Source organism: Ambystoma mexicanum, chromosome 12, assembly GCF_040938575.1.
Source record: "Ambystoma mexicanum isolate Mex_15411 chromosome 12, UKY_AmexF1_1, whole genome shotgun sequence".
NCBI lineage: Eukaryota > Metazoa > Chordata > Amphibia > Caudata > Ambystomatidae > Ambystoma > Ambystoma mexicanum.
The window spans coordinates 13737273-13762893 of NC_090936.1; the positions used below are offsets into that span (position 1 = coordinate 13737273).

The window sequence follows — 25621 nt, forward strand, 5'->3', positions numbered from 1 at the left end:
TAGCAACGCATATTGCATCAATAAACAAGAACACATATTTGTGGGATGACAGAAAGAGAACTATTAAACACTGGTGCAAAGAAAATAATGCTACAAATAACAAAGGAGCCTTTTTCAGAAAATCATAATTTTGACATGTAGTCTTGGTTGAGAGTGAGGTGTTGTTCAATTTCTAGATTATATTGGTTGATGGATGCAACACCTCTTTAAACCAACACAAACACTTAAATATTTGAAGTGCAAAACACTCCATTAGAAAATAAAATGGAGGCAGCGGCACTACAAACAACCATCTCAGGCAGTGTGGTGTGTCAAATGTCCATGCATTTTTTGTTGTCTAAGCTGCGACTGCCAAGGATGATGTCATTTTGGCTGTAACAACCGGATTAACCCCAGTGAGTCATGTAATTGCCATCCGGCTTGATTAGATGAACGAGATTTCGGTATAGCTGCACCGACACATCAAAGTGAACTCAGTGTTTGGTCAGTAGCTCTTGATTTTCACAGGAGTAAAATATTGCCACATTGTCAATGGTCACAAATATGCTGTGTCTGGCGCACCCATCTATTCATTGCAGAACTGTAGACTGTTATTTACTGTACAGATGTGTCTTTGCTCTTCTATTTTACATACCCGTCGCATGTGTCATGGACATCTTTTTGAATGATGTTACCACGTTGCTCTCATTCCTTGCATAGTAAGGAGTTGTTTGCATGCATTTGCCACTATGTCTGTGAAAGTCTTCCCCACGTTGCCGCTGAGTTGCGTCCTTGGATGTCCGATTGCATGAAAACATTTGAAAGGAATCGGTTTCACTGAAACAAGCTCCCCTCCTCTAATGCCCTACTGTATGCCAGACTCCAGGGTATCTGAACATTTGCATCAGGTCTCTCACCTACAAAGATGTAAGCATTTCCTATTGTCTCAACATCTCAAACATACCTACACTACCTTTGAAGTTCTCCTCTACAACGCCGCTCCTATGTCTCCATTGCAAGGATAGGGGGCTTTCAAAACACAATACTTTAGGTGAGATGTTGACCGATCATTAATACATTGGTATCACAACTTCCTTGTTCCTGCTGCCTCTCTCAATACTTACGAATCCGTCTGTTTTCTCAGTGCTGCGTTTTGACTTGTTAGAATGGTTGGAAAGTAGGTGTTTTGCTTGATGCTATAATGACACAATCCTTCTTCTGTCTGAAGGCAACCAATACTGTCACCAAAATGTTCTCCCAGTCCAAGGTGCACGGAGATTTCTGAAATAGGTGGATCTGGGGCTCGCTTGAGTGAGGTTCTGTAGACAAGCTGCTATGTAGTGGTTTTACTATGAAGCTGGTGCTCGGAGAAATGTAGGTCCAGGTTATACCATTTAATCCCTATGTTTGCCTTTTGAGAAGTATATTATTTGTTTTTTAAAGTTGTATAAAAAGAAAGTTGCCATACAGTGGAATTTCAAATATAAGGTACTGCGATCAGGCAGAAGATGGATGATGACATCATGGAATATGCAGTCACCTTGTTTAGTCGAAATAGAATTAATCTACCCAAAATACAAAGGACTTTACTTGCTTGCTTGGCAACTGACACCTGGTTACTTATTACCGGAAACCCTCTAGCGATCCACCATTTTCCTAGCTTTCAGATTTCATGAGCTGTTACCTTGCACATTTGTCCTATCCGAGCATGCGTGGCCTTTCCCGTATGTTCCCCATCAATTGCGTTCTCACGGAAGAAGAAATAGACTTTATCATCTTCTGGGTTATCACTCTCTGGGATTAAATGAGCACTAACAAATTTAGGATCTGAAAGAAAAAATAAAGTTCAGAAACTGTCTTCACAAATGGTAAACTGAAGCAATATTTTAAGAACACACACTTGCAAAGGTGTTTGTATTCATGTTTATTTATTTAGTTTCTATTTCATTTAGTACATTACAAACTTTAAAACATTTTTCCACCAATTATTTCATTCACCAAAGAGTTCAGAAAACGGAAAAGCAAAACAAAAAGGATTTTTTTGTATTGTTTTTTAGGGATTTTTTTAAATCATGTTTATTTATACCAGTCCATATTTTCTAGCATTCAAGGAGATCATACATGCATTCAAATGTGATGCTTTTCTCTATGCAAATAATATTTTCTGGGATATAGCGCTGGTAGGATAATCCCTGAAAACGATCTTGTTCATGTTTGAATTTTTTATTCAGGTCATCAAAAATAATGTACTCATACATTAACGATCTGATTGCCTGACATGTAGGCACAGCTCCCGCAGATTAGCAGAACTTGTATATGGAATAATTTACTTATCTACCAGCAAAAACATATGGTTCCAAGTGCCCTCAACATTTGTCATCAAAAAGGTTCTTCTTTAGCCCTTCGCCTCATTGCTAAAATGTAGAATTTAGCGATGAGAGGCATTTTCACAATCCAAATCTTGACTTGATGAAACATCCTTGCCACCCAATGCCCTGGTCTGTTTTACATTCAACATTCCATTAAAACAAATAAAGTCTTTCAAAGTCAAATCTGATGGGTACAGAAATCAAAGAATTAGCATTTTTTCTACTCGTCAACCTAAGGTTCCATTTCTTTTCCTGACATGCAGTGTACATGTTTTCCCAATGTCATATGTTGATGAAGTTTCATGAAGAGAAATGTTTGGGAAACTGTTGAGTGCTGCTTTGAAACTCACTTCTGTCCCATCTTGCAATTTCACTCTATTAATAGAAGATGGGTATGGGGTACAAACTTGTTCAATAGGTGAATAAGAGATATTGCCAACTTTCTAGGAAAACCTCTTGAAGACAGGACTATAGGTAACAATTCAAGTCCCTAATTTCACCTCACAAATGTGATTCTGGAAGCTACGCATAATGATGTGCTTTATTCCTGATACTTTTCAAATACAGGCATATATTGAGGACATAATTCTGAAGCTATGAAAATCTCACTCTTTACTAGCTATGCATTGCGTGTAAAGTCTCTGAAAAGCAAACATATATATTACACGTGTAGTTATGGTTAAGTTGCTGTTTCCATAGGAAGAGCACTTTTTGGGCATATCACTTTTTGGGCATATATATATATATATATATATATATATATATATATATATATATATATATATATATATATATATATATATATATATATATATACACACATGTGAACAAGCAACAAGTTAATCGTGCAACACGTCATGCTGTGCCCCATTTTTGGCTTTACTTTTTGGGAACATCATCCTGATGGTTTTAATATTTGATGTTTATAATAAAGAGGTTGTCCTCAACTAATGGACTCTGACTCATCGGGTTGAACACTATTGGCTTCAAGGAGTGCAACTCAACGCCTGGTGTCCACACCAGTAAGAAGGAACTATATTTGAATAAATACACATTCTTCTGAAACTCCATATATAACAGGTACATATATGATATGATATGATAGTTTATTTATAACATGCTTAATACCCATAGGTTTCTAAGCGCGGACCCGGGGATCGAACCTGTGTTGCTTCATGTCGCCTTGCTTCCAAGGCAAGCACATTGCCCCCTGAGCTATCATCCCGAGATAACAGCATGCACCTGGACTGTGGGCGTCCTCCTTATGTGATCCCCTCCCTCCCTCCTTGAGTGCTTTGAAACACTTGCCTTGTGGAGAGGCGCTTTACATATAAACAATACCGTAGCATACCATGTCCATGGGTGTAGACTGTTATTTACATTGAGACATCATCACGCCATGGCGTGATAACATCAAGCACCATGTTGTAAATGAACATGGCCATTTTGGTATGCTTGCATGATCGCATACATCCAGGAGAGGGACAGGAACGCTGCGGTTCACAAAGTAACTTTAATGTGGATCCTCTGGTACTTTTCTATCCAAATCTCCCCATTAGTCCTCCTTAACCTAACTCTATTTTAGATAGTACACTTACACCTATGTAGTCCTCATTCTTCTCTAATATACCCACAGCCGCGAGCTTGTACACTGAACGGGTGATTATATTAGAAAGTGATTCTACACAACCTACAGCATACCCTGGAACAGTGGATGTTTTGACCAGAAACTTATAGAACTGAAGATCCATTTGTGATCCACAGCATGATGAATTATTGTTAGATCTCAGCACATGTATACTAATACCAATTTTAGAGGTAAGGTGTCCTATTACGTGATAGCCTGTGGAAAAGATTAGTTACATGTGTCAATACAACCTTTGCTGCAGGGCTCAGCTCCTAATCGAGTTGTATCATTCACAATCCCTTTGTCCTAGATTGACAGATAACACATGGGATATACATCTTTGATGAGGGTTTCTCTTCGTAGGAATTCTACACACAACAAGTTTTGACTCACTCCATAATCCAGGTGCACAATGTCTCTTGAACATGGGAGATGGTATAGATTATATACTTTGAAATTTGATTGATTTTTTATTTTAGGAAATTGATATGTTGACAGGTTGTTGCTCCTAATTTGTAGAATTTACCTTGTAGAACATGAAAATTGAAATGCACTGGAATCATGACATAATGTTGCTCCTGACAAAGGGTGAATCCCAAAACATGTAGAACGCTGTTCTATATATTGTTTGATTAAAATAACTTAATATTCTTTTCTGAAAAAAAAAAGTGTTGCTTTGGTTTCTGTTATGATCAGACAAACCATAGATTCTATTGAATTGTGACTGCATTGCAGTACAGTGGTGTGCAGGGTACACAAGGGACCTAATTACTCTGGGACTCTTTATTCTGCTCTCTTGTGACTTGCCGCCTTGCCGCCTTGTGCCAGGGTGGTTTAACTCTCCCCGACACTCCAAGATTATTAAATTATCAATTTAACTTAGCTGACACATAACTAAACAAGGTGTGCAACATCAGTGTGACTTTTTTCTAGATTATGAACATTACACAATTTCAATATAGGAAAAAACAACCATAACACAAAAACTTAAGAAGACTAATTGAAATATGGCCAATTTGGTTTTGTTAAATAATCAATAATTATTGATACATAAGAGGGCTTCTACCACTCAGTAGAAAGAGTAGTGGAGGTATGTTGGTTCTTATAGAACAATACCTTTGGGTAAGGAGTGTTGGTTGATTCCTAGTAAATCCAGGGTGACAGTGGGAACCAGTTATTATTTATGAAAGAAGGATAGACTCAAATTGAGAGTATGAAAAGGTAAAATGTAATAACAGCCTCAGAACAAAAAGCTTAATATCATCAATATATTGACACAAAGATAGGGCATTATTTGTACCCCTAAAATGTCAACAAAATATCATTTTTTAAATCAACACCTCTACTACTCAATGAAAACAAACATCAAATGCCAATTCCTCATTGTGAGAGAGGTATAGGTACAAGCAATACATGTTAAAGTTTCCTGAATCTTTTAATATTAGCACTGCATGAAAGCTTAGGTGGTGGGCATTATCTCCTGATAATGACTAACCCTGCTCGGTTTATGACTCTTAATTTAATAGGTCAACATTTGAAAATTATGTATTTTCACCAAAAAAGTATAGCTTGTGTTTATATACATATGCCTCTAGCCATGTCAACAGACTGTCAACCTACCACCGAAATACCCGACAAACACATTACAGTAACTACTTGGTTGTTCAATAACAACTAACACTGGCATCTTGAACTTAATCACAAGATACGCATACTAACTAAGAAGCCCACGCACAGCACGCCAATGATCCCTACACCAGACTTTAAAAAACACAACACTGCGCCCCCTGCACCCAAATGACAAACCACTACCATCTGCCAATGAATTCTAACTTCACAGCCACACATGGTTCTGCTCGCGAAGCAAAGGTTCTTTGCCCGGTGTGGCAGATCAGCGTCAGGAGACGGCCAGGGTGGGAGTTTGGTTGATGGTTTCTTTATTATAAATCACATGGCCTAAGATGTCCCATACCTACGTTTCTCAACCATGCTCTATAATGGAAAACATGAAAGGGTGCTTATCAGCACGTCTAATAAAAGCAGAACGGTCATCTGTCCAGTACCCTATGCTAACCCACATTTCTCTCACTACCACTGCACAAATAAAATGAATGAAACAAAGACACACTTAGCGCCCTGGCCCAAGTAAAAGAACAGTGGCTGGTTTTCTGACCCCCACCCTGGTGTCTCTGGATCAATAGGGGCTCCTCCCCCCAAGGAACAGTCCAAGCAGGTACAATGAATGTCTCTTCAGTCTGTCTCTCCTCGACACAGTTCAAGAAAGTACAGAAAATATCTACTGTCCTTTTTCTCACTTGGGGACGCCTTGCTCCTGTCCCGACTCTGAGGGCTCCCTTTGTGCTCCAGGTCTTCATTCCGCCTCCGTGTCTCATTTCTCTCACCCTGCCTTGGGGCCGGGTTTCTCTCACCCTGCTTTGGGGCCAGGTTTCTCTCACGTTGCATTGGGGTCTCGTTTCCGTCAGCCCGCCTTGGGTTCTTGGTTCCCGCATCCCCCTTCGGGTTTCATTTATCTCCACCCACCTTGGGGTCAGCTTTCTCTCACTTTAACTTGGGGTCCTGTTTCTCGCATTCCCCTTGGGGTCTCATTTCTCTCACCCTGCCTTGGGGTCAGGTTTCTCTCACTTCGCCTTTGGGTCTCGTTTCCCTCAGCCCACCTTTGGATCTTGTTTCTTGTATCCCCCTTGGGGTCTCATTTCTCTCACCTTGCCTTGGGGCCGGGTTTCTCTCAACCCGCCTTGGGGTCAGGTTTCTCTCACGTTGCATTGGGGTCTCGTTTCCCTCAGCCCGCCTTGGGGTTAGGTTTCTCTCACGTTGCATTGGGGTCTCGTTTCCCTCAGCCCGCCTTGGGATCTTGGTTCCCGCATCCCCCTTGGGGTCTCATTTCTCTCACCCCGCCTTGGGGTTGAGTTTATCTCTCGTTGCATTGGGTTATCGTTTCCCTCAGCCCGCCTTGGGATCTTGGTTCCCGCATCCCCCTTGTGGTCTCATTTATTTCACCCCGCCTTGGGGTCAGGTTTCTCTCACTTCGCCTTCGGGTCTCGTTTCCCTCAGCCCACCTTGGGATCTTGTTTCTTGTATCCCCCTTGGGGTCTCATTTCTCTCACCTTGCCTTGGGGCCGGGTTTCTCTCAACCCGCCTTGGGGTCAGGTTTCTCTCACGTTGCATTGGGGTCTCGTTTCCCTCAGCCCGCCTTGGGGTTAGGTTTCTCTCACGTTGCATTGGGGTCTTGTTTCCCTCAGCCCGCCTTGGGATCTTGGTTCCCGCATCCCCCTTGGGGTCTCATTTATCTCACCCCGCCTTGGGGTCAGGTTTCTCTCACTTCGCCTTCGGGTCTCGTTTCCCTCAGCCCACCTTGGGATCTTGTTTCTTGTATCCCACTTGGGGTCTCATTTCTCTCACCTTGCCTTGGGGCCGGGTTTCTCTCAACCTGCCTTGGGGTCAGGTTTCTCTCACGTTGCATTGGGGTCTCGTTTCCCTCAGCCCGCCTTGGGGTTAGGTTTCTCTCACGTTGCATTGGGGTCTTGTTTCCCTCAGCCCGCCTTGGGATCTTGGTTCCCGCATCCCCCTTGGGGTCTCATTTCTCTCACCCCGCCTTGGGGTTGAGTTTATCTCTCGTTGCATTGGGTTATCGTTTCCCTCAGCCCGCCTTGGGATCTTGGTTCCCGCATCCCCCTTGGGGTCTCATTTATTTCACCCCGCCTTGGGGTCAGGTTTCTCTCACTTTGCCTTCGGGTCTCGTTTCCCTCAGCCCACCTTGGGATCTTGTTTCTTGTATCCCCCTTGGGGTCTCATTTCTCTCACCTTGCCTTGGGGCCGGGTTTCTCTCAACCCGTCTTGGGGTCAGGTTTCTCTCACGTTGCATTGGGGTCTCGTTTCCCTCAGCCCGCCTTGGGGTTAGGTTTCTCTCACGTTGCATTGGGGTCTTGTTTCCCTCAGCCCGCCTTGGGATCTTGGTTCCCGCATCCCCCTTGGGGTCTCATTTATCTCACCCCGCCTTGGGGTCAGGTTTCTCTCACTTCGCCTTCGGGTCTCGTTTCCCTCAGCCCACCTTGGGATCTTGTTTCTTGTATCCCCCTTGGGGTCTCATTTCTCTCACCTTGCCTTGGGGCCGGGTTTCTCTCAACCCGCCTTGGGGTCAAGTTTCTCTCACGTTGCATTGGGGTCTCGTTTCCCTCAGCCCGCCTTGGGGTTAGGTTTCTCTCACGTTGCATTGGGGTCTTGTTTCCCTCAGCCCGCCTTGGGATCTTGTTTCTTGCATCCCCCTTGGGGTCTCATTTCTCTCACCCTGCCTTGGGGTTAAGTTTCTCTCACGTTGCATTGGGGTCTCGTTTCCCTCAGCCCGCCTTGGGATCTTGGTTCCCGCATCCCCCTTGGGGTCTCATTTATCTCCCCTCACCTTGGGGTCAGGTTTCTCTCACTTTAAATTGGGGTCCTGTTTCTCGCATCCCCCTTGGGGTCTAATTTCTCTCACCCCGCCTTGAGGTCAGGTTTCTCTCACTTCGCCTTTGGGTCTCGTTTCCCTCAGCCCGCCTTGGGATGTTGGGTCTCATTTTTTTCAACCTGCCTTGGGGTATGGTTTCCCTTACCGGCTTTGGCATACATTGCAATGCTTCTTGGGCTTCATCACAGTGTTCCATATCTGGTGGTGCTTTTACTTTCTTCCTGCTGTCTTCCGGCAAGACATCCGGAGCCGGCTTCTTAGTAGGCCAGTTGTCTGATACTCAGGTGGCGGTCACTCTTCGATACACTTCTGGCTGGTCACTTCCAGTTCCTGGCCTGACCTGGCAGTGGCTGTGAGCATTCTATGGGCGCGGTGCGGGTGGGTCCCCCACTTCTGCCATTCGCTCCCTTTTCGCTGCCACACCTCCAGGAGGAAGTCTCCAGGCGTCTGCAGCTCAGCTGGTTTCTCTTCTCCACCTTTCCAGATCCGATTGACTCTTTAACTCTCTGTGACAAGGCGGCCCACCACAAATAAATAACCACACAGACTCTTGAGTAAAAGTTCAAGGGGGTTTATTAAAATAAATTGTCATAATGGCACTTCTCTCCTCAATTCTCTGAGGTCTATGGAACTGGGGATTATTGGTGCTAAGGCCGTCCTCTCTCCTCTCTTGACTTCCCTGGGTGTGGAATTTATCTCTCAGCCCCAGGTGTCCCTATCGGACTGTTAGCCTTCTACTGATTGGTAACCCCTACCTGTCTCTTTTGTTACTACCACTAATGGTGTTCTCCCTAAGACACTGGCTACCTGACTCCCTAGGGAACTTCTTACCCTCCCTCTTCTATCGTTTGTTAGTAGTTGGGAAAATATGAGGTAGTGCCTTCTTTCATCCAACACCACATATTCTCCTTTAAAAACCTTTCACTCCTGATCCTTTGCTAATCTGACCTTTCTTTCAATCTCTCACTCCGCTTTTTACCACCACCCTTCTTTCTTACTTCCTTCCCAATCCTATTCTTATCAACACTTCTGCTCTTAACTATCCTTCCACTTCTGTATTCCTTTTCCCTCCTTCCTCTCACTCTACTTCACCTCCTATGATTCTTCTAATCCTAACCCCTGTTCAACTCTATACCAACAGCTGCTCCTATCCTCCCATTCACTGTCATTCTCCCTGCTACTAACACTTTGTTCCTACCACTACCTCTCTCTACTACCTTAAAGGTCACTCAGGGACATGGTCCCTGCCTCTCTCACTATTGCAAACCCTAAGGGATATGGTGCACTGCACACATCTCTCACTATTGCAAACCCTTAGGGAGATGTTGCCCTGCACACCTATCTCACTATTGCAAACCCTTAGGGATATGGTGCACTGCACACCTCTCTCACTATTGCAAACCCTTCGGGATATGGTGCTCTGCACAACTCTCTCACTATTGCAAACCCTTAGGGATATGGTGCACTGCACACCTCTCTCACTATTTCAAACCCTTAGGGATATGGTGCCCTGCACACCTATCTTTCTATTGCAAACCCTTAGGGATATGGTGCCCTGCACACCTTTCTCACTATTGCAAACCCTTAGGGATATGGTGCACTGCACACCTCTCTCACTATTGCAAACCCTTCGGGATATGGTGCTCTGCACACCTCTCTCACTATTGCAAACCCTTAGGGATATGGTGCACTGCACACCTCTCTCACTATTGCAAACCCTTAGGGATATGGTGCCCTGCACACCTATCTTTCTATTGCAAACCCTTAGGGATATGGTGCCCTGCACACCTCTCTCACTATTGCAAACCCATAGGGATATGGTGCACTGCACACCTCTCTCACTTTTGCAAACCCATTCTACTCCCAACCACTGCTACCTCCATCACTACTACTACCCCACTCTACTACTCCTACAATTCACACTCCTCACACAAACACTCCACAGAGCCCTAACAATATCCTCTGCACCCCAAAACGCTCTCGCCTTCACTGGTTTCTCAGACATCCTCCACCTCCTCCTGTTCTCATCCAACTAACCGACACTAGCACACTGAAGCAACCCTCCTTAAATACCCCCACCCCATCCCAAGATTGACTACTTACCCTGTCCAGTAGCTTACCTTGCTCTAAGGGGCATGACAGGGGATGCCTAAGGCAGGGCTTTAAATGGCTGGTGAGCCCCAAACCTTTTCCAACATGGACCCTGCTGGGGCCCCAGGACGCCAAACTGCTCCTTAAACCTTTAGATTTTAAACATAATAATTGCCCAAATCCATGGTGGTGTAGTGGGTTGAGGCCTCATGGGGCCTGCTCATTAATGAAATATAATCCCTGATGGGTTAACAAAAATCCCTGGTGGGTTAGGGGTGGCGTCTCTAGGCGGCCTCGAGCTGACAGTTGGCAGTCCGAGCCGCGTTCCATTGCCAACCAGTATTGTGCAGTTTGGCAGCACCCCATGAAAGGGATGCCCCTCTCCCTCCCTGTCTTCCGGTCTCCGCGTTTATTCTGAAGGCCGCCATCGCTGCAGGTAAGGAGGGATGGAAGGGGGTCTGCCTGCATCCAGGTATCAGTGGGAATGGGATGGGCTCCCTCCCCCTCCCCCCCTTGACAGGGCCATGGAGCTGGGCCTGTCACACCCTCCCCGTGCTAATGGATGTGATCATCCACCACTCCCTCATTCTAGGTGAGTACAGAGGGTCAGAAACCATGCCAGTCCGTCACACAAGATGTTTCAAGTTATCATACAGCTTAAATGCCAGTGGGCCAACACAACGACCTTCAGATAAGGGAGGATGACTTAAATCCCATTATGGGGATTTACTGTCATCTAAGGGGGTGGGGGATCACCCCCAGTGAGATGCTGCTTGCCCTGTCCACTAGGGGGTGTTAAGCTTAGCGGGCACACTGCACTAGTCCTTGGTAGCACCAAGAGACAAGCCCACAGGCAGAGCTCATGGTACTTATGGTCTGCAAACATTTTTTCAAAAAAGGCACAGCTACCTTTAATTGTGCTCTCTTCCCTTTAGCCCAAATCCCCCTCCCTCTACTATTTCATGAGGCTGTGCAAATGGGAGTGGTTTGTGGTAACAATTCTAGTAATACAGCATTTACATTCTATATTTAGAAATGGGAGGCTGCTATTATTAACTGTTTGTTTGATACTCAAAACAGTGGGTACCCAAGGAGGGTGGGGTATTAGCTTGAAGACTTTATTTATGTTAGTAAGGGCTGCAACATTGTGCTTCTGTGGCTAACTTACAAGTAAACACTTCTGAACACTAATACATATCGCTTATGCCTGTATTAAACATTGGGTATACTGTCATTGAATCTTCATAGCAGAGCTACAGTATGTTAGAATTTCCATGGCAACTGCATATAATGATTAACATTGCAAGTTACAACATCAACATAACCTCAGCGTGACACTCAATTACTTCTCCCTCGCTAGCCTGACAGGGTTCGCACGACGCATACGCGCTGTTGAAAAATCCTAACATCTCTTAAAAGGGTGGGTAATTAAAAAAAAGTTTTAATTGTGAAATAATTATTACTTTCCAGGTTATCTGTGCTCAAAGAGACAATAGTAGTTTGGATTTCTGAGAATGTCTAATTATACTCTGGTGTGAAACTACCAGATACAAATTCAGATTAAATTATAGCATGATCCACTAAAAATTAGATTTTTCACAAAGCAATCGAGGCCATTAAATGGGGAAAATGCCGATATTACCACCAAGGCCACCGATGGATAATGTAATTTACTTTACTTTAACAATGTCTTTATTTATGGTTTGTATCTCTTATCACATTGGTTCTTTCATTCCCAGTAAAAATGTGGCTGGGGCCTTCCAATGTGTTATTGCTTTCTGCAAACGTTTGTTGAGATGCTGGTACATTTAAACACATACAATCTGCCACTTATTTTAACGCACAGTGTGGGCGTACTTGCTTCTTGGCGGTAGCCACCCTTCTATCACACAAACATCTGCATTATCCTTCGGTGTCTATGCTTTTTTGTCACTACAACTTTTCTATTTTCTATCACCATTTTAATGATTGCTATAATCAACAAAAGTAAAGAGAAATAGGGTGAGACACATGGGAAGTGATTATAGTGTAAGGCAAACACAGAGCTGGAGACTGAGTCAACTGAGTGGGCAGGCAGGGTAAAAAGACACAGCATAGTGTCCCCCTGTTTCTTTTTGGTTTTGTGCTCTTGGCAGAGAGTGATGTGATAGAAATGGCTGCATGCCATGGCATATGGCGGAACCTCTGGGGCACCGTTGCATGCCTGTGGAGGGACAGTCCCATATTTGCCCAGGGTAAGACAAATTCAAATCACAGAAGTCTTGCCACCTGCTGAGACATTCCCATTATAGATTAAGGGAGGTCAGCAGGATTGATCTCCTAGAAAGTTAATTTTATAGGCCAATCACTGTAGGCTTTGTCAGAAAGCCAGAGCAAACCACAGGTGTCCCCTGCTGCACACACATAGGGGTAGTAAGAAACAGAGGGGATTTGGAGTCCAGTGAGGATCCCTGCTGGACTGTTTATCACATGAGATCTCAATGTGACTACAATACCCAGACGTCATCTGTCCCTCACTTTGGAAGAATGATATATTTCAGATGCTGATGGAGTGTGGGGTGTAATAAAAGGCCCCAAACTGAAGGTCCAAGTGAAAAAGGCCTACCTGGCATTACCAAAGAAAAGCAGCATTTTAATTCACAAAGCAAGAAGAAATTCAAAGGTACCTTTCGCAAGAAAACAATGCATTTTTAAACACTAACACCAAAACAGATTTGCATGTGTATTTGCAGTTTAAATATGAAAAATGTACCCCATCTAACATAAAAATGTCAGGGAACAAACATGGTGCATATGTGCAAAAATATATTTATAATATGTTCAGCATGGATAATACCAGGCAACACCTGAAAAGAAAAGCCCGCTTTGTATGAAAAATGTTCTGTAGGCCCAAGGCAAACCTGTTGGCTTTTGGGTGGACAAAGAATTTCCCCAGGGCCAGCATGGCTTGCATTCTAGCTGTTTACAATGGAAATAAAATGTGGCCTGCCTGAAAGGTGTTGTCCCTGAAGGCTTGGCTCTGTACAGAAGCACATGGCCCTTGCTGGTGCATCCACGAAATGTAGAGAGGTGGTGTGACAGCAGGAGCAAAAATTAAAATGATCTGAACTTGAAAAAAATACAAGGAATTGATGCAATTTGATCAACATAGTGGTTCCCTCCAGATAAGAGGACAGGCCTCGTGACATCACAGGGCCAGTCTGGCTCATTATCTACAGTGGGGGATCTCTGTGTAGCAAATGTATTCACTATTTATAACCTGAAACTCCAGCTTCAAAGAGACTAATTAAAGCACTGGCCTAGAGTGGCAAATGACGTGGAGGAAGGGAAGCGTTTATTTGCACATATGAAGATGCCCTTTGTTTAAAAGGACTATTATCATGTAGGCATTTTTCTCAGCAACCAAAAGTCAGATTTTCTTTATTTATGTGTCACTTTTTAGGTAATTTCCAGGCGATTTTGGTGATATGACATTCATCCACCTACGACTCAGAGAAATGTAATGGCCTTCTAAAATGGGTTTATGGCTGATCTGAAAATATTCTCAATCTAAGAGTTGGAAAACTGGTGAAGGGAATCTTCCAGAATCTTAAACCAATCCGTAGAGAGAGGCATGAGTTGGGAGGAGAGCGAAGGGTGACTGCTCAATCCTATTTCTTGCAGGGTACTCCCTTGATGTTGTCATTGCTGCTTTATAAAGTGGAATGCACTATGAGGAAAAGAAGAGCTGCTAAAATGACCATCCAAAGAGCTGCTAAAATGACCATCAGGAGAGCTAGTAAAATGACCATCAGGAGAGCTACTAAAATGACCATCAGGAGAGCTACTAAAATGACAATGGGGAGAGCTGCTAAAATGACCATCAGAAGAGCTGCTAAAATCACCATCCAGGGAGCTGCTAAAATGACCATCATAAGAGCTGCTACCTCTCACCATCTGACAGCAAGAAGGGAACACCAGCAGAGATTGCAGAAATTGCATTTGGGTGGAGCTGTCTATTGGAGCTGTCTGTTGCTTGGAGGCCTATAACGCTGACTGGACCCTAGGGTGGAGAGTGGGGGACCATCCTGGGCAGAGGAGTGACCAGATTCCTAACCTATCCTTCCAGAGGGCCCTGGCCTGCAGCTGGCTGCCCAGATTTTTAAACAGAGGATTTCTATGTAAGTAGAAGTGAAACCTTTAGAACCAAAAGTTGAGGGAATCTGCCAGCCTTAAATCCAATCCCTTCATAGTGGGTGTAGGGGTTGGGGGTGGGGGGTGGGTTTGGGTGGAGGGGACTGTGTAGGTCCTTAGACTATTTAATTGAACATATTAATTTTATTAATTCCAATGGCAGAAGACTACAGGGTGATTTTTGTTGACATTTGAAATTAACAAAGATCACTTCACAGTCTGCGCTGAAAAACAATAGCCTATAATTTTATTGGGTAATCGTTTTTGTCCTGTTGACCCAGACTTCTTTAAGGAAGAGGGGTACCTTTGTTTTTAAATCAGTCTAATCTTTGTATGTAACCTTCTCCAACAAGGCCTATCAGTGAAGCGGGGGACTGAAATTCAAAATTCTCCCACCATCCCAATGTTGCTATCCAGCTTCCCCAACACCGGCCTTTCAGTGGAGGGGGGTCTGAAATCCAAAATTCTTCTATCATCGTAATTTGTCTGACAGAATTCCCCAACCCGCGGGGAGGTCTCAAAAACAAATAACTAAGTCACCCTTTGTTTATTTTAAAGCTAAAGTGTGGGTGAAATAATAATTGCCGTATGCATTTGCCCAAATGTTTAAACCTAAACTGCTAGCCTTTTAAGAGTGCAGGAAAATCAAAACTGCACGGCACTACATTTGTAACTGGGTGTGTTCACTGAACAGCGCTAATTATTCCTTGAATTTAAATTGCGATAACGTCTTGTGATTTGTGTTGTTCCCAATTAATTTGTGTGATTTCTTTGTGTAACAAGAAATTGATTGTGAGCCACAAAGAAGGTGGCGGGTGTAGTTTGTGCATTTTTTTAAATATCTTATTCAAATAAACACATATATTTCCTGTACACTGGACTGGTTCTTGGCTCATTGGTAGCTCAGGGGGACGGATCCAAGGATTTTAAAATGAATAATATGAATAAAATTATCCCTTAAACAGTTTGTTGCGTGACACCTTGAGTGGGGAGGGAAGGAACTTGCTGTGTTGAGGGTGGCCTCTCAATAAACCGTGACAGGACATAATGCTATATTGCATGAAGTGTGATTGTAAAGACCCGTCCTTGCACAGCAATATGTAATATGGACATAAGAAGCTGGGCAGGTTTTTCTACTGAGTGCCTTAATTATGCAGATCGACAGGTGCATTGATGTACACACTGCAATTTTGCATTATCCAGCCCTCTGCATCTCGTAGCCTTCAGACGCGTTCATGATGCAACATGGCTCAGATAAACTGTCAGCCTACAGCCACTTGAAAATAAATCACATTTGAATTGCTCTTTATTGTTGGGGTTCCAGGTCTTTCCGATGCAGGAACTTTAATACATCTCCCTCCGAGAGTTTGCACTCCTGGAGAGCATGCACACTTTTCAGCATGACCTAGGAGGTGATCATAGTTGCAAGCCCCTTTGTGAAGAAAACCCTTCAGTAGATCTATAAATTTTGACTTTTACCCCCCCCAAAGGGGGACACAATAACCAGATTAGTTCGCCTTGCAGACTCAAAATCAATGACTTTTCAAAGAAAAGACTAGCCCAGTGAAGTCCAGTGAAATCCCAATGCAATCCCAGTGAAAGCGGTTCATCAGACATGCCTAGACATGTGACAGTAGCACCACCCGCCGCTCGCTGCTAATGACCACACATCATGGAACAAGATGAGATGACTAAAGCCTGACAGTGCAGTCCTCGCTACTAAGGGATTTGCCCGGATATGTGCCCAGTCCAAATATCTGCCATAGCTCTTCATCCCAACTTCGCAGCACTAATCTTGACTGGCACTATGGAGCAATGCCTGCGGAAAAGGCTAACGGGCTCCAATTAAAAACAATTGGGTTTGTATACCCTGCTTCATGCCAGAGTTGAGCCTGGAAGCGTTGGACTGGGTATTGAACGCATAGCACCAACGAGGCCTTGCCACTGAGCGGGGAATCCAGCGATAATGTAGCTGTGGAAATGGCCACTAGGTGGTGACATTTCCCTAGGAATGCACCCTCCAGACAAACTCTTTCCCCAAATATTCTAGGATTGGAGGTAATAATATATCATTATGACCGTCCTGGACTCTTTAGAAAGAACGTTAGGCCTCAGAAATAAAAGTCGACTACCGGGCAATATTATCACATGGAAGCCTGAGCTGCCCTCCCAGCCACCCTGCTAGGAGAACATAGTAAATACAATGAAGGTAGGGACAGGAACCTGGCACCTGCCATGTCAGGCTCCCAAAGCCATTCGCTTAGCGAGAGAAAACTACAACTATTTAAAAACTGCCTGATGAGTGTTGGGATATTTTAATAAAAGAGTTCCTTTTAAACATGTGTCCAGGTTCTTGAATGCTGCATGACCCATGTTACCGCAGGTGTGGTGACTCTTTGCCAGTGCATGATGTAAAGCGGTACAGATCAAGGGCTTAAGTCACTGATCCGTACTGGCGGCTCTCCGGGTGCAGCACCTTTTTTTTGTGCAATTTATGTGCCAAGAAGGGAAGCCCCAGCACAGCTGCGCACGCCACAAAAGTTGCAAAAAATATAAGTAACATGAAACACCACTTGGTTTAGCCCACCTCTTGCACCCTCCCCCCTCTTTCCCTTCCACTGAGAGCACACTGCCTTTAGAGCTTTCAAGAGTACTGCCAGAGGCGTTGCTAGAGTGGTCTGTGGGGCCTTAAGCCCTGGGTCTTTTGGGTGAAGCCCCGGATAGGAGCTCAGGGGCTACAACCAAAAGGCTAGCTAGCCCCGAGTCCCGATAGTCCCGACATTAGCGTAGCCCCAGATCTTTTCCAGACCTAGCAACACCCCTGCGTACCGGCAAGCATATACAGTGTCTGGGACACTGCAGAAAGGGCAGCAAGAAATCCCTGGTTATTACCTAGTTAACATTATCAGTACATCCGTTTCTTAGAAAATAGCCAGGTGAATTCCATCCAAGATGCCAGAAAGAACTGCTCAAACACCACTAAAGTGAGCCACAAAGTAAAATGCCTTTTGAAAAGCTTGCTGTGTATATACATGACGTCTTCTATTTTTCATTCATAAATATTTGTTTTTTGTGACTATTCCAATTTATTTTAGCTCTATGAATAAGACTAATACGGGTATTTGTGATGAATAATGATTACAAGCAGTTTCATTCGTTGTCAATAATACTAAACTTGGAGTGGTGTGGATGTATGCATAGCAACGTATCTCATGCCATTTAACCAATGCTAGTGCAGTTTTGGATTTAACTTTGCATTCTGGGACTTGTAGTATTTTTATTTATTCATTTATTTAATCGTTTTTTTATGACACGCCTAATACCAAACCTGAGTTCCATTTCTAAGCGTGGATCTGGGATTTGAAACTGTTCCACTGCATGGTCTTGCTTCCAAGACCAGCGTGTGCCCCCTGTGGTGGTGACTATAATGGGAAAATCCAGAACTACAACAGTAGTGAAGTGCGTGCTCTCTGTTACGTGCCTTGCGCTGGTGCCCAATCAGGTGTGGAGGAGACAAACAGAATCGAGAGGGGCAAACCCTTACTTTGTCTGGGGCAGTAGTTTCCTCTATAAAGATGGTGTTCCAGAGCATCCATTGAGATACACGAGTTTGGCGCCTCAAGCTGTGACCGGCCTTCTCTGTTATGGACGCCGTGCTCTGGAAATAGGAGTTGCCCACCAAACTCATCTATACAGGGCAGATATTGTTATAAAACAACATCCTTGATGTTTCATTCATTAGAATGTGGTAATACTTCTATCATTGAATTTCTTGATTTATAACTGATCTTATGAAGACTAGCATGTTTTGGGGAGAATGTTTATTTATTGTTTTCTTGTTAGGCACTTATACAATAAGAACATACTGTTTCAAAGTGCCCACAGGACAGGGAGGGAGCACAGGGAGGGAGCAGGGGTGGGAAATACATTACAAAATAAATATTTAAGAGCAGAGGGGGGAAGTGACAACCCTACTATGCCTTGTGAGTATTCAGGATTTGCAAGTGCAGAAAGGAAGAGGGAATGGGGTGTTAGTGCTGGGGAGTCCAGGCTCGTGGTTGAGCCATACATGAAGTGCTAGGAATGTTGAGTGGTACATTGCCTGGGCCGCGGGAGGTCTAAGTGCGAGTCTCCCAAGCAGAGGGTGTGAAATACAAATGCTGTGGATAGACAGGGGCTGGGGAGAATTGGTGTGGGAGATCAAGGCCCCGAGAATGCATAAAGGCCCCGGACACCGATTCAGCAATTGTGAGATTAGCAGATGAGAGAAGGAGGGAAGTAGGAGGAAAAGAGGAAAGCATCCGGAATTTGAAAAGATCCTGCTCATGATGCAGGGGGAGGCTATTCCAAAGGAACAAGCCCGCATAGGAAAGTGAGCGACCCCTGCCCTCTGTTTAGCAAAACGCTTCACACACAAAGAGCTAGTGCCAGAGGAACTAAGTGGTCTGGAGGGAGAGTATTTAGTGAGATACAGTTGAAGATAGTGTGGTCCCTGGGCCCGGGAGCCATTAAAGACTTTTTAGTGCAGGAAAGATGCAGTCCCTGGGCTTAAGGCCAAGGGTAAGCCTTGCTGCCCTATTCTGGATAAGGCAGAAGGGTCGCAGAGTGGAAGAAGGAAGATTCAGGAATATGCAGTTGCAGTAGTGAAGTCGAGAGAGAACCATGGCTTGAGTCACATTGAGCCTTTGAGGGAAAGTGAGAAAAGGTAAAATTCCTTTCAGAAGGAAGAGCTGATAGTTGGACTTCTTGGCACTGTCCTGAGTGTGAGGGAGGAAGGAAGGAGAGAGGAGTCACAGATGACTCCAAGGTTTCTGGTTTCAGTTGAAGGCGCCTGGGGAGAGACCAAGGAGGAAGGCCAGAGTGAGGGGAACAAGGATGGAGCAGGGGTCCCAGTGGGAAGGAGCTCAGTTTTACAGGCATTGAGGCAGAGATCATTAGAGGGGCCCCAGGATTGGATGGCAGACAGGCAGTCAGGGATGATGGAGGGTGCAAGAGGGTCAGTAGGGAGTGTGAAGAAGAGCTGTGTCTCTGGCATAACACTGGAAGTTGGAAGTGAAAGAGTAGGGTAGGCGTGCAAGGAGAGCAAGGTAGATGTTAAACAGCCAGGGGGAATAGCATAGAGCGCTGGGTGACACCACAGATGGAGCTGGAAGTAGGAGAGGAGAAGGGGCCCAGGATGGCTTTGGAAGAGAGGTTAGTGAGGAAAGACTGCAGCCAAGCCAGTGCCCATTCCGAGATACCAAGAGCATTGTGGAGCCATTGTACAAGGATGAAATGGTTCACTGTGTGAAATGCAGAGGAGAGATCGAGAAGAATGAAGACAGCTGTGGAGTTGCAGACCAGAGATGCGAGCAATTCTTCACAGGTGTTCAGAAGAGCAGTTTCTGTGCCAATGGATGCTCAGAATCCCGATTGATGGTCGTGGAGACCACCAAGTTCAGTGTGAGAGTTGAGTTGGGGCAAGGCCAACTTCTCCGGTAGCTTCTGCAGGAAGGGGTGATAGCTGGCAGGGCAGGTAGGGTTAGAGGATGTTTTTTTTTCAGGAGTAGGCGCACAAGGGAGTGTTTGAGGGGGAGGGGAAAGATCCAGTTATAAAGGACTGATTGCAGAAATCAGCAAGTACGGGGGCAAGAGAGCCAATGCTATCCTTGGTGTGTCACAAGTCTCTCCCCTTCTCATCTGTTTTTGTTGTTTGCTTGAGACCTTCTTTTTTGACTTCTTTCGCACGGTCCGGGATTTGTATAAACCTGTGTGCTGGCTTTCGGATTCCAGCGTGAGGAATACAATCCAACTCCAGGATAGGTTCAGTTGTCCAGGACGGAGACCAGGAAGGAACAATGTCCGAGCTCGGAGACACGGAACGCCGTGACTCAAGTGGGGCGAAAATCCAGGAAGTTCGAAGATAAGTTTTGAGGAAAGGAAGGAAGGAAGGGGAGTTCAAGGAACCGGGAAACAGGATTCAGAAGAAAGCCCCGAGCGAACTCCGGCAACACACGTCCAACTACAGCAAGCGGTACCGTTGAGACGCACAGAGCCGCGGGGCGTGTCTGTTTAGTAGAACACAGAGCGAGGAGCGCAAGGACTGGCAAGCAGCATTCCGTAGCAGGCGGCCATGTTGGAAGGATTACTGCATTCAATCCCCTATGAGTCAGGGACCACAAAGTCCAAAAAGGACGTAGACGACAGTTCATGACATGGTGGTCCTGGATGAGCAGGAGAAACCTGTTTAGAAGATACTGGAGTGTGGTGGGGGTGGTATGGGTTGTGAGGGAGTGTAGAAAGGGTGGTCAGGATGTCCTGAGGTTTGGTGGCAAAGTGTGGGGCCAGTGCATTGCAGAAGGCCTGGGAAGGTCAAGGGGAGGAGGATACTGCAGAGGGGTTGGCTAGTTTGTTCATATTTTGAAAAGTTCAGCCGGGTTGTTAGATGTACCAGAGAGACGAGCCTGAATGTGGGCTCTTTTCTTTGCACGGATTGTGAGTCTGTATTGCCTTTGGAGCAGGCAGCAGGCCAGTTTGTCAGAGTATGAGCCTGAGGTTAGCCACTTCCAGTCTGTTGCCCTGCACGTTCGTTTCAGGGCTGCAAATTTGGTGTCGAACCGCATTAAATGGAAATGCGCAAAACATGTTATTTTACAGTATGTAGTGCTTGTATAGCGCCTAACTAGCAGTGCTGTGACCTGATGCACGTTAACTTGCCTGATCTATAAAGGATGGGGTTTGTTCCAGGATTTCTTGTTCGTTATTGCGTTCTGTAAGTCTGGGTGTACATTTGTTAAATGCTGTTCTTGTCAGACTTTCATCCTGACACCATGTCGAATTTGCACCAAGCAATACAATGTGTGCCTGCCTCAGAGCCAGCCGGGAGCCCCTGCTCCGTGCAGACGAGCACATGCTAAGCCTCATTCCAAAACCCTTGTTTAAACAGGCCAAGGACACCCTCACAAGCGATCGCCAAAAAGCCCTGACAATCGTGCATGGCTAGAGCCAGTTGAACAATAAACAGTTGGAAAGGCGTCGACCAATCACCAGGCCGTGCTCCCTGCGAGCTGTGATTAACATCATATTGTGCGCTAAACTGGAATGGCAGCGTGGGTCCCAGCGGGGGCTTGAGGTTTTGAGGGGGGGGGAGTTGCCGCACACGCCTGTGGTGTCCTTCCAGGTCTGTATTTAATGCGGGCCCTTGTCATCTGCTCTGATCGCTAATTAAACAACTCAGTCGAACAAAATGAATTACTCAGCCCTTAACACGACGTCTGATTGGGATCCATGAAAATTCATGAGAGAGAGAGAGGGGGAGCGAGAGAGAGAGAGAGAGAGAGGGGGGGAAAGGGAGAGAGGGGGGGGAGCGAGAGAGAGAGAGGGGGAGCGAGAGAGAGAGAGAGGGGGAGCGAGAGAGGGAGAGAGAGGGGGAGCGAGAGAGAGGGGGAAAGGGAGAGAGAGAGGGGGAGCGAGAGAGAGAGGGTGGAGAGAGAGGGGGAGCGAGCGAGAGAGAGAGAGGGTGGAGAGAGAGAGAGAGAGGGTGGAGAGAGAGAGGGTGCAGAGAGAGCGAGAGAGGGAGAGAGAGAGAGAGAGAGAGAGAGAGAGAGAGAGAGAGAGAGAGAGGAACAAGGCTGGGACTGGAGAGCGGATATGCTGAAGGACGCCAGGCATCATTGATATCAGAAGGTATCCAACATGTGCCACAGCTGCAATCACTTAATATAAATCTACAAATGAAGAAGGGAAAAACCAGTGTGCAGGAGAGAGAGAAAGAAAGAGACGGAGAGCAACAGAAAGAGAGAGGAGGAGGGGAGAAGCTGGGGAGAGAGGGAGAGCACCAGAGAGACATGAGGGAGAGCAACAGAGAACGAGGCGGGGAGAGAAGCTGGTGGGAGAGAGGGAGAGCAACACAGAGAGATGGGGGTGGGAGAGGGAGAGCAACACAGAAATATAGATGGGGTGAGGGGGAGAGAGAGCAGGGGAGAGAGAGAGAAGAGGGGGAGTGACGGAGAGCAATGGAGAGAGATGGGGTGAGAGAGATGAGGGCGTGAGAGATGATGGGGCGAGGGAGAGAGAGGGAGAATAGGGTGAGAGCAACAGAAAAAATGATCAGGAGGAGAAGCTGGTGAGAGAGGGAGAGCAACAGAACGAGAGAGAGAGAGAGAGATGGGGTGAGAAAGGGAGAGCAACAGCGAGAGAGAGAGAGATGGGGTTGAGAGAGGGAGAGCAACAGAGAGAGAGAGACAGGCCGAGACAGATGAGTGAGTTTGAGAGATGATGGGGCGAGGGAGAGAGAAGGGGGAGAGAGCAGGGGGAGAGTGCAGGGATCAAGGTAGGGACGGGAGAGCAGATATGCTCAAGGACGTCAGACATCACTGATATCAGAAGGTATCCAACATTTGCCACAGCTGCAATCACTTAATATGAATCTACAAATGACGGGGAAAAAAGTGTGCAGAGAAAGAGAAAGAAAGAGACAGAGAGCAACAGAAAGAACGAGGAGGGGAGAAGATGTTGAGAGAGGGAGAGCAACAGAAAGAGAGATGGGTGTGAGAGGGAGAGCACCAGAGAGAGAGGGGGAGAGAGGGAGAGAGAGAGAGAGATGTGGAGAGAGGGAGAGCAACAGATAGATAGAAGAGGGGGGAAGCTGGTGAGAAAGGGTAGAGCAACGGAGAGAGAGGTGGGGTGAGAGAGGGAGAGCAACAGAGAGATAGATGAGGGGCAGAAGATGGTGAGAGAGGGAGTGCAACAGAGAGAGCGAGAGATGGGATGAGAAAGGGAGAGCAACAGAGAGAACAATGGGAAGAAGATGGTGGGAGAGGGAGAGCAATAGAGAGAGAGGTGGGGTGAGAAGGAGAGCAGCAGAGAGATAGGTGAGGGGGGAAGATGGTGAGAGAGAGATGGGATGAGACTGGGAGAGCAACAGAGAGAAAGATGAGGGGGAGAAGATGGTGAGAGGGAGAGCAACAGGGAGAGAGAGAAAAGGGGTGAGAAAGGGAGAGCAACAGAGAGAAATATGAGGGGGGATGCTGGTGAGAGAGGGAGACAATAGAGAGAGATGGGGGTGAGAGAGGGAGAGGAACAGAGAGAGAGATGCGGTGAGAGAGGGAGAGGAACTGGGAGACAAATGAGGGGGATAGAAACAGGTGAGAGAGGGAGAGAGACAGATGAGGGGGAAGCTGGTGAGAGGGAGAGCAACTGAGAGGTGAGAGAGGGAGAGCAACAGAGAATGATAAGAGGGTAGAAGCTGGTGAGAGAGGGAGAGCAATAGAGATAGATGGGGGTGAGAAAGGGAGAGTAGCAGAGAGAGGGATGGGGGAAGCTGGTGAGAGAGGGAGAGCAACAGAGAAATGGGGTGAGAGAGGGAGAACAACAGAGAAAGACAAGGTGGAGAGAAGCTGGTGAGAGAGGGAGAGCAGCAGAGAGAGAGATGGGGAGAGAGAGGGAGAACAACAAAGTGATAGATGGGGTGACAGAGGGGGAGGAACAGGGAGAAGGATGAGGGGGAGAGAAATAGAAGAGAGGAGAACAAGAGAGAGAGAGATGGGGTGAGAGAGGGAGAGCAACACAGAAAGAGATGGGGTGAGAGGGAGAGCAACAGAGAACGGAATGGGTGAGAGATGGAGAGCAACAGAGAGAGAGATGGGGTGAGAGAGGGAGAGCAACAGATAGAGATGGGGTTGGAGAGGGGGAGCAACAGAGAGAGATGAAGGGGGAGAAGCTGATGAGAGGGAGAGCAACAGAGAGAGAGAAGTGAGGGGGAAGAAGGTGAGAGAGGGTGAAGTTGGGGAGAGAGAGGGAGAGCAAAAGAGAGAATGATGAGGGAGGAAGCTGGTGAGAGAGGTATAGCAACAGAGACAGCGGTAGAGCAACAGAGATATTGATGCTGTGATAGAGGGAGAGGAACAGAGAGAGAGAAGGTGTGAGAGAGGGAGAGCAACATAGAGATAGATGGGGTGAGAGAGGGAGAGGAACAGAGATAAAGATGAGGGGGAAAGCTGGTGAGAGAGGGAGAGCAACAGAGAGAGATGAGATGTGAGAGAGAGCAACAGAGAGAAAGAAGAGAGAGAAGCTGGTGAGAGAGGGAGAGCAACATAGAACTGGGGGTGAGAGGGAGAGCAACAGAGAGAAAGACGAGGTGGAGAGAAGCTGGTGAGAGAGGGAGAGCAACAGAGAAAGAGAGATGGGGAGAAAGAGTGAGAACAACAGAGATAGATGGGGTGACAGCGGAAGAGGAACAGAGAGAAAGATGAGGGGGAGAGAAACAGATGAGAGAGGGGGGGCAACCGAGAGAGAAAGAGAGAGAGAGAGAGAGAGAGAGAGAGAGAGAGAGAGAGATGGGTGTGAGAGATGGAGAGCAACACATAGAGAGATGGGGTGAGAGGGAGAGCAACAGAGAACGAGATGGGTGCGAGACAGAGAACAACAGAGAGAGAGATGGGATGAGAGAGGGTGAGCAACAGAGAGAGGGGTGAGAGAGGGGGAGCAACAGCGAGAAATTAAGGGTGAGAAGCTGGTGAGAGGGAGAGCAACAGAGAGAGAGAGATGGGTTGAGAAGGAGAGTAACGGAGAGAGAGAGGTGAGGGGGAGAGAAGCTAGTGAGAGAGGGTGAAGATGGGGAAGAGAGGGAGAGCAACAGAGAGAAAGATGGGGCTGAGAGAAGGAGCACAGCACAGAGAGCGATGGGGGTGAGAGGGAGAGCAAGAAGGAGAACGATGAGGAAGGAAGCTGGTGAGAGAGGGAGAGCAACAGAGAGATTGATGGGGTGAAAGGGAGAGGAGCAGAGCGAGAGATGGTGTGAGAGAGGGAGAGCAACATAGAGATAGATGGGGTGAGAGACGGAGAGGAACAGAGAGAAGATGAGGGGAGAGAGAAACAGGTGAGAGGCAAAGCAATAGAGACTGATGAGGGGGGAAGCTGGTGAGAGAGGGAGAGCAACAG

At 46.2% G+C, this 25621-nt stretch overlaps 1 protein-coding gene across 2 annotated transcripts in view; it reads right to left on the minus strand.

Moving 5' to 3' along the window:
- Positions 1 to 25621, minus strand: part of SEMA3A (semaphorin 3A) — a 469097-nt gene that overhangs the window by 101542 nt on the left and 341934 nt on the right. For both annotated transcript variants that reach the window (XM_069627820.1, XM_069627819.1), the window contains exon 7: positions 1664 to 1806. In XM_069627820.1, coding sequence (XP_069483921.1) covers positions 1664 to 1806 — 143 coding nt within the window. The remainder of the gene's footprint in view (positions 1 to 1663; positions 1807 to 25621) is intronic.